The 12,088-nt window shown below is 43.8% G+C and overlaps 2 protein-coding genes across 2 annotated transcripts; both read right to left on the bottom strand.

Moving 5' to 3' along the window:
• Positions 1 to 286: 286 nt before the first annotated feature.
• On the bottom strand, positions 287 to 9,543 carry LOC102755720 (protocadherin beta-4). The gene is given in 3 exon segments (XM_006779348.2): positions 287 to 705; positions 7,091 to 7,153; positions 7,156 to 9,543. Coding segments are annotated over 3 exon segments (2,397 nt in total). The 5' UTR covers positions 9,371 to 9,543; the 3' UTR covers positions 287 to 586.
• LOC107185163 (protocadherin beta-5-like) lies at positions 941 to 3,110 on the bottom strand. Its single transcript, XM_015572614.1, is given in 2 exon segments — positions 941 to 1,150; positions 1,152 to 3,110. Coding segments are annotated over 2 exon segments (1,755 nt in total). The 5' UTR covers positions 2,798 to 3,110; the 3' UTR covers positions 941 to 1,041.
• Positions 9,544 to 12,088: the final 2,545 nt, after the last annotated feature.

The raw sequence follows: 12,088 nt of genomic DNA, 5'->3' as shown, positions 1-12,088 counted from the left end.
GTCCACTACCTGAAAATACATTGAGCTGAAATTAAGGATTTGCTCATTTTTTCTGTGTGTACATTACAATTCCATAAAAATTTTGTTAAAAAAAGTTTGTCAGTGAGGTAAGAGCCAGAAAGGAGGAGTATATAGAAAATTGTTGCTTTCATCATGTTTTCTCACATATTTATCAAATACAGGTTTTCCTTTCAAAATAAAATTCAAAAAACATGTAACAATACTTTTTAAATTTTTGCTATTAAGCATCAAATATACTTAGAGTTTGGTGAAACAATGGACTGAATACAATTAATATTTCATTTTATTAAGACAGTTAATCGCAACAAATGCCAGGAAGCGGAACAAACATTACAGGAACATCACCAGCATGTGGGGTGGGGATTTGAAATGGCATTATGCAAATGTAAGGGTCTAGATTTGAGTTTTCCAAAATTGGACAAGATAAAGTCCAATGGACAAACCTGTTGCAAAAAGGGAAATCCGGGCTATACTCCAAGGTGGGATTTTTGTCCATGACACTCTCAAACTCTGTATCTGGAGACATTAAAGATGTTACAAAAGACACTGCATCATGACGAGATTCCTAATTGAATCCGAAGTTGCTTTGAAAGGTCGTGTTTCCCTCTGTTTCTTTGATAGCGCCTTGGGGCGGAAGGTTGGGGATAATTGGCTTCAAGAATTTGAACTCATTGGATCCGGCGCCTCCCGTCAGCACCTCATACATGACCAGGTGCACGGTCAGCGGGTCGGCCGGCGCCGGGTCGGCCGCCGCTTCGGGCAGCGGCAGGTGGGGCTGCGAGAAGCCGTCCACCAGCAGCACGTGCAGCGTGACGCTGGCCGACAGCGCGGGCTCGCCATGGTCCCTGACCAGCACCAGCAGCCGGTGCCGGGCCGCGTCGCGCTCGCTCAGCAGCCGCGCCGTGCGCACCTCGCCATTGTGCGCCCACACGCCGAACAGCCCGGGCTCCGTGGCCTTGAGCAGCTGGAACGACAGCCAGGCGTTCTGGCCCGAGTCCGCGTCCACCGCCACCACCTTGCTCACCAGGTAGCCCGGCTCGGCCGCCCTGGGCACCAGCTCGGTGCAGGGCGCGGAGCCGTTCTGCAGCGGGTACAGCACGAAGGGCGCGTGGTCGTTGGCGTCCAGCACCTGCACGCGCACCAGCGCCTGGCTGCTCAGCGCGGGGGACCCGCGGTCCGTGGCGCCCACGCGGAACTCGAACGCCGGCAGCGCCTCGAAGTCCAGCGCCCTCAGGGCGAACAGGCGGCCGTTGTCCGCGTTGATGGACACGAGCGAGGCCAGGGGCAGGCGCGGGTCGTGGGGCGGCAGCAGTGAGTAGGTGAGCTGGGCGTTGGCGCCCGCGTCGCTGTCTGTGGCGCTGACGCTGCCGATGTGCAGGGCGGGGCTGTTGTTCTCGCGGAGGAACAGGGTGTAGGCGGTTTGGGTGAAGGCGGGGGCGTTGTCGTTGACGTCGGAGACCAGCAGGGTGATGTTGTGCTGGGTTTCCAGCCTGGGGGTCCCCAAGTCGGTGACGGTGATGGTGACGTTGTACTGGGCTCTGCTCTCCCTGTCCAGTGGCCTCTCTGTCACGAGGGTGTAGAAGTTCGTGAATGTGGGTTTCAAGAGAAAAGGAATATCGTCCTGGATGGAACAGACCATCCTGCCATTGTCCCCGGAATCTGGATCAGAAACACTGAAAACAGCAACTACAGTCTCTGGGGAGTTTTCTGGGGTCGAGCTGGCGACTTCCGACAGCGTCAGTTCCGGGGCGTTGTCATTCACATCCAGCACCTGGATAGCTACAGAGCATTTCCCTGAGAGGCCTCCACCGTCTGTGGCTGCAATTTGCATATTATAATACTGAGTTGCCTCGAAATCCAATGCCCTTTTCAGACGAATTTCTCCCGTTATTTCATCTATTACAAATGGTTGAGTAACTTCATCGCCTTGGAATAGAGTGTAAGTTACATGCCCATACGTTCCGGCATCTGAATCACGGGCGGCGACAGTAACAACTAAGGAGTTTAGGGGGCTGTTTTCCAGGACCTGTGCCTCATAGAGAGACTGTAGAAACTCGGGGGCGTTGTCATTGATGTCCAGGACTTCGATGCGGAGGGCAGTGGTCCCTGACCTGGGCGGAGCCCCACCATCCAGCGCGGTGAGGGTTAAACTGAGCTGGGGCTGCTCCTCCCGGTCCAGCGCTTTGTCTAGCACGAGCTCGGGGTGTTTTCTGCCATCTCCGCGATTATGAGTGACAACATGGAAATGGGGGTTGGGGCTGATGGAGTAGTTCTGAACAGTGTTGCTACCTATGTCCAAGTCCTGAGCTGTTTTCAAAGGAAACACAGTGCCTGGCTGGACGCTCTCTGGGATTTTTAGGAGCATTTCCCTGTCTAGGAACTCGGGGGAATGGTCATTTATATCCGTGAGCTGCAGATCAGCTTGAAAAGCCTGCACCGGCTTTCCCAGTAACAGCTGGAATTGCAGTACGCAGGGATCTGTAGCCCCGCACAGCACCTCCCGGTCTAGTTTTTCATATAGAAGCAAATCCCCTGTCTGTATATCAAGCTGAAAGGGCTGTTTGTTTCCTCGGGAATGGATTCGCGCGCCCCGAGTGGCCAGTTCCCCCACCCTGAGCCCCAGGTCTTTTGCCAGGTTGCCCACAAAGGAGCCACTTTCCGTCTCTTCTGGCATGGAGTACCTAATTGCTTCCGAGCCAGCCTCCCACAGAAACAGCAATACAACAAGAAAGACAACTTGCCTTTTCCGCGGCGTTCCTGCTAGCGCGGTCTCCATTGTGCAGACCCAGTTCAAGAAGGTGCAGTTTCTTCAACCCGGTACAACCAGTCCGGAGGGCTTCGGTAAATAACCTCGAATTAGATCTTTCTGGCTGAGTCGCACTAGAACGATGCCCTCTCTGAAGGTCTCTGCCCCTAGATCTGAACTGAAATGCTGCCTTCTTTTAGGAAGCAGTCAACGTTCTGATTTCCCAGCTTAATGGCGACCCGGGTCCACAGAGCTCTTCATTCGAACTCCTAGCCTGCAGCGCCACCAGGCGTCCGGACTTACTATTGCAAATAGTATTTGCTATTCATTCCAATTTATAACTCTGGTGTGTATCAATACCTTTTTAAGTCCCAGAAACCTCCAGTTCTTAGTTATTGGAAGCTCTAAATAAACATTTACTGCACTAACTTTAAGTGAAAGAATACTTTTCAGAATAAACTGAAATGATGTATGAGCTTTCTTCAAGAAAGTACCTTTTGAGTACGTGAAGAAACTTTGAGAGTTTTCTGTTTTAGTATATTTAAGAAATAAGTGATATGAATGCTTACAAACGTCTACAATTTTACAAAAATTATTTTTTAAATTTATTGATTTTAGAGAGGGGAGGGAAGGAGGCACACAGAGAGAAAAACAGATGTGTTGTTCCACTTACTTCTGCATTCATTGATAGCTTCTTGTATGTGGTCTGGCAGGGGGTGGAACCCACAACCTTGGCATGAGGGGAGGACACTGTAACCAACGGAGCTTCCTGGCCAGAGCCTACAAAAATTACTGTTATCTTTAAACATAGCATACGTCAGGAAAGGGTACAAATCATAAGTGTACAATTCAAAGAATTTTCACGAAGTGAATGCACTCCTATAAGCAGAACCAAATTAAAACTGAAATGTTATCAATACCCTGCAAGCCTCCTTCTGTCTTTGGCCACAACGCCCCCCCCCAAAGGTAAGCACTCTCCTAACTTCTATTATTTTATATTTTTTTAACATTTATACAAACGGAGTTACAGAGTATTTGATCTTTTGTGTTTTCCTTCTTTCACTCAACATTATGTTTGTAAAATGTATCTGTTGTATATTGTTCTGAATTATTCTCATTGCTTATAGCATTCTATTGTATGACTATACCATGATGTGTTTATCCATTCTTCAGTTGATGGACATTGGGGTTTTCCGGTTTGGGGATATTTTTAGTATTGCTGCTATAAACATTCTCGTACACATCTTTTGGTGTCTGTGTGTGCATTTATGTTTAATATATTCCTACGAGTTAGGTTTCTGTGCATTAAGGTGTACACATATATTTAGCTTTAGGAGATATTGCAAAAACAGTTTTCAAATGCAGTTTTACCCAAACCAGCAAAGACTGAGAGTTCCAGTTGCTCCATATCCTTATCAACATTTGATATTGTCTTTTTATATTAACCACTCTGGTCAGTGCAGGATGATATCATATTGTAACTTTACTATTTCCATGATGATCGATTAAATTGAGCACATTTCCACATGCTTGTTGGCCATTAGGATACATTCTTGTAAGTTCTTGAAAAGCTTTTGTCTATTTCTCTATTTGGGATATTTGCCTTTTTTTTCTGATTCGTCTTTAGAAGTTCTTAATATATTCTGGGTAAAAGTACTTTTTCAGAATATGTGTTGCAAATATCTTCTCCCACTCTATGGCTTGGATTTTAACTCTCTTATAGCATCTTTCATGAACCAAACTTCCTAAACTTTAATAGTCTAAACTGTCAATATTTCTCAGTGGCTATGGTTAGCACTATTTGTTTTCTCTTTAAGTCTTTGCATACCCCAACATCATAAAAACATTCTTGCCGAAATCGGTTTGGCTCAGTGGATAGAGCGTCGGCCTGCGGACTGAAGGGTCCTGGGTTCGATTCCGGTCAAGGGCATGTGCCTGGGTTGCGGGCACATCCCCAGTAGGAGATGTGCAGGAGGCAGCTGATCGATGTTTCTCTCTCATCGATGTTTCTAGCTCTCTCTCTCTCTCCCTTCTTCTCTGTAAAAAATCAATAAAATATATTTTTTTAAAAAAACATTCTTGTATGGTGTTTTTGAAAAATTAATTACTTTAGTTTTCACATTTAGAGCTATAATCCTTTGAAGTTAATTTTTTTCATATGAATGAGATTAGGGTCAAAAATTTTGTTTTCATATGAACATCCAAGTGATTTTCTACCATTTATTGAAAAGAGGATCCATTCCCCATTGTTTATGAAGTGTCACTTAAAAAATAAGTGTCAATCAATAAATCAGTAACCATAGGTCTATTAAGAATTTTTTCAATGTTTTTCGTTGTTTATGCTGTAATACAATATAGCCTTAATTAATGTAGCTTCATAACAGGTTTATTATCTGATGGATAAGTCCTCCAGTTCTATTCTTTTTCTTCAAGACTGCTTTGGTTATTATTGTCCCTTTGTATTTCTATATAGACTTTAGATTCAGTCTGTCAATTTCCACAAAGAAATCTGCTGAAATTTTGTTTAGGATTTATTACATCTATAGATTAATTAGGGAGAACTGACATCATTCCCAACATTGAGTTTTCCAACTATTAAACATTACACATACTGCTATTTAAGATATTTAGCTTCCAATCTCTATTTCTGTTTTGCAACAATAGAATTGTCCTATTTTTCCTATTTCATGTATTTTGTGGAAGTTATCTGAATAATGTTTACTACTAAATTCTAATAATTGAATTTCAAAATGTTGATTTGTCCTACACCAGTCTGGTGGTGATCCCTAGGGGGTAAAGAATGGCCCGTGCTTGCTCAGTGGCTGAGCATCGACCAATGATCCAGGAGGTCATGGTTCCATTCCTGGTCAGAACACATGCCTGGGTTGCCCATGTTGCTCAACCCCCACTGGGGGGCATGCAGGAGACAGCCGATCAATGATTCTCTCCCATCATTGATGTTTTTCTCTCTCCCTCCCTCTTCCTTCCTCTCTGAAATCAATAAATATATATATATATATATTAAAAAAGAATGGCCTATGCTTTATCAATATACACAGTAATTCATAAAGTAATACACAGAGTAATTAGTAAATTTACTACATAAATTCATAAAGGTGTGTTCTGGGTGTTTAGTCAATCTCATTTGGTTGATTATACAAATTGAACTTTCCTGGCAGAAACAGAAAAAGTGGACTTGGATTTTTATACTGGTGAAATGTCACCATTTTATACTGGTGAAAATGTCAATCAGATTTCTTGTTATACATAAAAGGACACATTTGTAATACCTTAACTAACAATAAAAAAAATTACCTGACTCTTTTGAGAGGTCGGGAGAAGCTGCAGAAAACCAAGAGAAACATACAAAAGGAAGGACAAGGAAGTATATCATGCCCTGCACATCTCAAGTCCTCTGAAAGGACTTACATTTTAATTAAGATTCTGGGATTCTTTTTGAAACCAAGCAATGACTTAGTTTTACTTAGTAAAAGTGATTCCAAATTATATAAGATTTACTCTTTGATGATTAGTTATAATAGAGAATAATTTTTTAAAATTATAACATTAGTGAGTATTTATGGAGTATATACAATGCACAAGGCAATCAAATAAGAAAATCTCTAGCATTTATGATGCCCACAATGGGAGGTCACAATTTTGGAGTGTTAATATTTAATGAAGTGCATGTTTAGGTACAATTTGGGAGAAACAAGTATGCAAAATTATATGCTCATGCTTAGTCAGGGGGCATAGCCTGGTAGAATAGTCAACAAGAAAGGTCTAGGTAGCTAGAAAAAATTTAAAACATTCTGGTCTCACAATGATAAAGGTATATGGTAAAGACAAGAACCATGAATATATAGAAATGAAAGATTACATAAAAGCTTTAAAATGTTTCATTAAAAAGACATTAACTAATTAAGAAGTTGATTTAAACAAAATGTCTTCTTACACTACTTGAGTAATTTACAGTTATGAAAAGAGTAAACCACTGAGAAGGTCAAATATGGAGAAAATACATACTCAATGTTTGGTGTAAGTAGAAATGCAAAGTCCAATAATATTAATAAAAGAAAGAAACCTAGCATGATCAGGGGCATGCATTGGTTTGGAACAGAGATATACATATTTAGAGAACAATACAATTTCTTAAAAGAAATGCATTGCAATGGCAATTAGGTTGGCAAAAATTAAGGAGAAGCTCACTTAACTAATACAACACTTAATTGAATACAAAGCTATTCCTGCAGTTGGAATTTTCTTTCTCAGGGTCCTGAACCAAGAGGCTAGGCAATATTGGCTTCAGGAACTTGAACTCACCAGTCCCAGGGTCTCCCGTCAGACACACCTCATACTGGTAGCTCTGGGACAGGGTCCCCGTGACGTGACGTCCACCAGGCGGCCCGGAAAGGGGCCCTCAGGCACCGAGCAGCCACCCACCCAGGCGGCCCTGCTCCGCCTGCACAGCCGCACCGCGATGAACGCCAGCACCGAGAACAGGAACAGCGACGACACCGCCGCCAGCGCGATGACCAGGGGCACGGTCAGCGGGTCGGCCGGCGCCGGGTCGGCCGCCGCTTCGGGCAGCGGCAGGTGGGGCTGCGAGAAGCCGTCCACCAGCAGCACGTGCAGCGTGACGCTGGCCGACAGCGCGGGCTCGCCATGGTCCCTGACCAGCACCAGCAGCCGGTGCCGGGCCGCGTCGCGCTCGCTCAGCAGCCGCGCCGTGCGCACCTCGCCATTGTGCGCCCACACGCCGAACAGCCCGGGCTCCGTGGCCTTGAGCAGCTGGAACGACAGCCAGGCGTTCTGGCCCGAGTCCGCGTCCACCGCCACCACCTTGCTCACCAGGTAGCCCGGCTCGGCCGCCCTGGGCACCAGCTCGGTGCAGGGCGCGGAGCCGTTCTGCAGCGGGTACAGCACGAAGGGCGCGTGGTCGTTGGCGTCCAGCACCTGCACGCGCACCAGCGCCTGGCTGCTCAGCGCGGGGGACCCGCGGTCCGTGGCGCCCACGCGGAACTCGAACGCCGGCAGCGCCTCGAAGTCCAGCGCCCTCAGGGCGAACAGGCGGCCGTTGTCCGCGTTGATGGACACGAGCGAGGCCAGGGGCAGGCGCGGGTCGTGGGGCGGCAGCAGTGAGTAGGTGAGCTGGGCGTTGGCGCCCGCGTCGCTGTCTGTGGCGCTGACGCTGCCGATGTGCAGGGCGGGGCTGTTGTTCTCGCGGAGGAACAGGGTGTAGGCGGTTTGGGTGAAGGCGGGGGCGTTGTCGTTGACGTCAGAGACCAACACGGTTATGTTGTGCTGGGTTGTCAGCCTGGGGGTCCCCAAGTCGGTGACGGTGATGGTGACGTTGTACTGGGCCTGACTCTCTCTGTCCAGCGGGCTCTCTGTGACCAGGGTGTAGAAATTCTTGAAAGTCGGTTTTAGAACGAATGGCAGGTTATCTGGAATAGAGCAAATCATCTTTCCATTGTCTCCAGAGTCTCTATCTCGAATTCGGAAGATGGAGACTGTGGTCTCAGGGGCATTTTCTGGGATAGAGCTGATGAGTGACGATAGGGACAGTTCAGGGGCGTTATCGTTTACGTCCACCACCTCTATGGCTACGGTGCCTTTTCCAGAAAGGCCGCCTCCATCTGTAGCTTCAATGTCCACTTGGTAAGATTTAATTTGTTCAAAATCCAATGTCTTTGTCAGTCGGATTTCTCCTGTGACTTCATTTAATGAGAAAGTTTGCTTAATATCATCTGATGCTTGGAACAAGCCATAGGAAACTTTCCCGAAGTTTCCAGCGTCTTTATCCTTGGCTAAGACAGTAATGATCAGAGAATCTACGGGACTGTTTTCCAGGACCTGCACCTCATATGGGGTGCGCACAAACTCGGGAGCATTGTCATTAACATCCATGATCAGGATTCTCACTGTGACGCTGCTAGACCTAGGTGGAGACCCGCCATCCAGCGCCGTGAGGGTTAAGCTGAACTCGGGCTGCTCCTCTCGATCCAGCGCCTTGTCCTGCACCAAATCTGGGTATTTCTTACCCTCACTATGATTTCGAGTAAGAACGTGAAAATATGAATTGGGGCTGATAGTGTATTTTTGAAGACCATTGCAGCCCACATCCAAATCCTGAGCTAATTTCAAGGGAAAAGTAGCCCCTGGCTGGCTGTTTTCCAGTATTTTCAAGAGCATTTCCCCAGTCGGGAATACTGGGGAGTGGTCATTTATGTCCTGGACTGATAATTCTCCTTCAAAAAATTGCACCGGTGTGTCCAGCAACAGTTGGAAATGCAACACACACGGTTCAGTGGGGCCACATAGCTCTTCCCGGTCTAGTTTCTCCTGCAAAAGCAAATCTCCAGTCTGACGATCCAGCAGCAAGCGCTGCTTGTCATCGTCAGACACCACCCGGGCCGACCTGGCGGCCAGCTCCCCAAATCCCAGGCCCAGGTCCTTGCTCAGATGGGCTACGAAGGAGCCGCTCTCTGTTTCTTCCAGCACAGAATAGCGAATAGGCTCCGAGCGAGCCTGAGACAAGAACACTCCCAACATAAAGGCCATCACTTGCCTGTTTGGGTGAATTCTCTGTGGCGTCTCCATGTTGGAACCCGGTCGCTTACAGCCAGTCCCTTCAGCAGCCAAAAAGACGTGGGATTTCTTGCTTGGTGGAGTCCTCACAAGTTGCTTTGAATATTAAATTCGTTTCGTGTATCTTCCCCCAAACTCGTCGGTAACCCAGTACTGCTAGCAAAGCTCTTCCGTGTGAGTTTGATTCCGTCTTGGAACAAAGGAATACGCAAGCTTATTCATAATCTTAGCCTGCAGCGCCACCCTGCGTCTTGATTGAGAAAATAGTCTCAAGTCAAAGTATATTTTGGAAGTATCCAAAAGAAATCCATTTTTGAAGTGTATAGAGCTTTTACGAAGTTGCTATGACATTAAATTGCATAATTTATCAGGTTATGCCGTTACACTGCATGAGCTAGAATAATTGTGAGTCCAAAACAAGAGAGTATTTCGGGTCCCCCACAACCTAATCCGTGGAACTTCAAAGAATTCAATTTCCCTCTTGCATCATCTAACTAGGGGAATAAACTCTTATAAAATTACAATTAATAGAAAGTATATCTGTTTTCAAGTCTGTGAGAAATGTATGATGATGCAAAACTTTGTTAAGGTGCCCTGTACCACATAGTCTCAGGAGACTGTTTTTCAAAGGAAAGGTTCTATCCTCCTGCACTGGTGTGCAAATAGTAATACAGTGGAAAGAGGAGGCATCTTGCTTTGTTATAAGTCCTCTTACAGTTTGAACTGACTTTACATTTAGAAGGAAGTCAGGTAGTGTTAGAATCAGATTCTTAGAACTGGAGAGGAAATGAAAGGAGGCCTCATAGATAAAGCAACAAGCTCAGAGGGTAATATCAAGACAAAATCAAGTGAGTAAAAATCATAGAATTTTGTTAAAAGTAAGACTTTAAGCTTATTTAGCTAGATAAGTATCCATGTTTTATAATGAGTTTGCATTTTACCATATTCATCCTTTGTGTCCCATATATCATCTTGGCTAGATGATTTGGGTGAAAACAAGAAGCCCAGATTTAAAACATTTTAACCTGTGAGCAAAGGGTGCTTCAGGCCTTTTCCACTCATATAAGGTGCAGAGAAGAAACTTGTTTACAAAATGGATTTCAGAACAGTGCACAGCTATTGAGATTGTTCTGATAAATGAGTTTTTCATTTATAATTAGTCTATTGAATGAAGTACCACTTATCTTGGCACATATGGGATTTCCCCTCCCTAAATATCTTATAATCTACTTACTTAATGCACTTAACAAATTATAATTCATATTGAATGAATTATTTTTAAAGTCTAGCAATAATCTTAGATTCTAATAGAAATTATTAGGGAAAATTATTTTGAAAGAAGTCTGGATTATACTAGTCATTCAATAAATATCAGTTGAATAAATAATTAATCCACCCTAATGATTACGTTTCTGCCTATAGAAGAAGATTATTGCCAGATCATACATACAGCCATAAACATGTCTGAAATTGAATATAAAATTCTGAGACATGAAAGTATAATACATGCTAAACACTATTCAATTACATTTAATTTGATTCTAGTTCTAGTAATTCCTGTAAGAGATATAGCAATGGCAATAATATTAATACACTTTGGAAATACTTCATATTTCATATTTAAGACAGATGAGAGGAGATAAAATAGATGTCAATATTGAGTGAAATAAAAAAATACTGAAAAAATAAAAATAAAGGATATTATTTTAAATATAAATAAAAAACAAATCTGGAAAAAGCAAAGACCAAATTGTTTATAATATAGTAATTAAGTTCTAGTTAGATTCAAGTTAAAGAGCTCAGAACAAATATGTGCCACTATATTCCAGATATTATTCTAAGCATTTTACATGTATTAATTCATTTTTATCCCTCCAATGCCCTATGAGGTGGGCATCTTATTAGCCACATGTTATAGATGAAGAGATTGAGGGCACAGGGAGTTTAAATAACCTGCTCAAACAAAATAGAGACTGACTTATAGCCGCAGAGGGGATCGGGTGGGGCCAGGTGAAAAAGATGAAAGGATTAAGCAAAAATAAAACAAAACTCATAACCTGCTCATAGTCACACATCATGTGAAATGGCAGAGCTAGGATTCAAACTGTTACAGTATGGCTCCAGAATGCATTCTTTGATCTACCTAAGTGGAACTGGAGAAGTGAACAACTTTTTAGATCATTTAGATCAAACTTGAGCCTGATCTTGGATACATAGGCATCATAGATGAAATATATTTGTATTCAAGTTTTCAATTAATATAAGAACCTTTAAAATAGGTTGTTTCCATTTAGAGATATGTACCAGCAAAGAGAGGTGCTTACAAAACTTAGAAATTGGAAGGAAAACTGATAGTATTTTGTTGATGTCAGCAATTCAGTTAAAAAAATTAAGAGTGACTCCCTGTTGTCTTAAATATTGGAAAAAAAAATATCTATGACCCTAGCCGGTTTGGCTTAATGGTTATAGCATTGACCTGTGGAAGAAGGTTTGATTCTGGTCAGGGGCACATGCCCGGGTTGTGGGCTTGATCCCCAGTGAGGCGCATGCAGGAGGCAGCTGATCAATGATTCTCTCTCATCATTGATATTTCTATCTCTCTCTCCCCCTCCCTTCTTCTCTGAAATCAATAAAAATACATTAGAAAAAGAAAAAACATCTATGTATAGATCTTTTAAAATGGTAGTAGGACATAAAGTTAAAATCAAGAAGGGTAGCTTGAGAAATTTG

This window comes from Myotis davidii, unplaced genomic scaffold (genome assembly GCF_000327345.1).
Source record: "Myotis davidii unplaced genomic scaffold, ASM32734v1 scaffold89, whole genome shotgun sequence".
Lineage (NCBI taxonomy): Eukaryota > Metazoa > Chordata > Mammalia > Chiroptera > Vespertilionidae > Myotis > Myotis davidii.
This window is presented reverse-complemented; position numbering and strand designations above follow the sequence as displayed.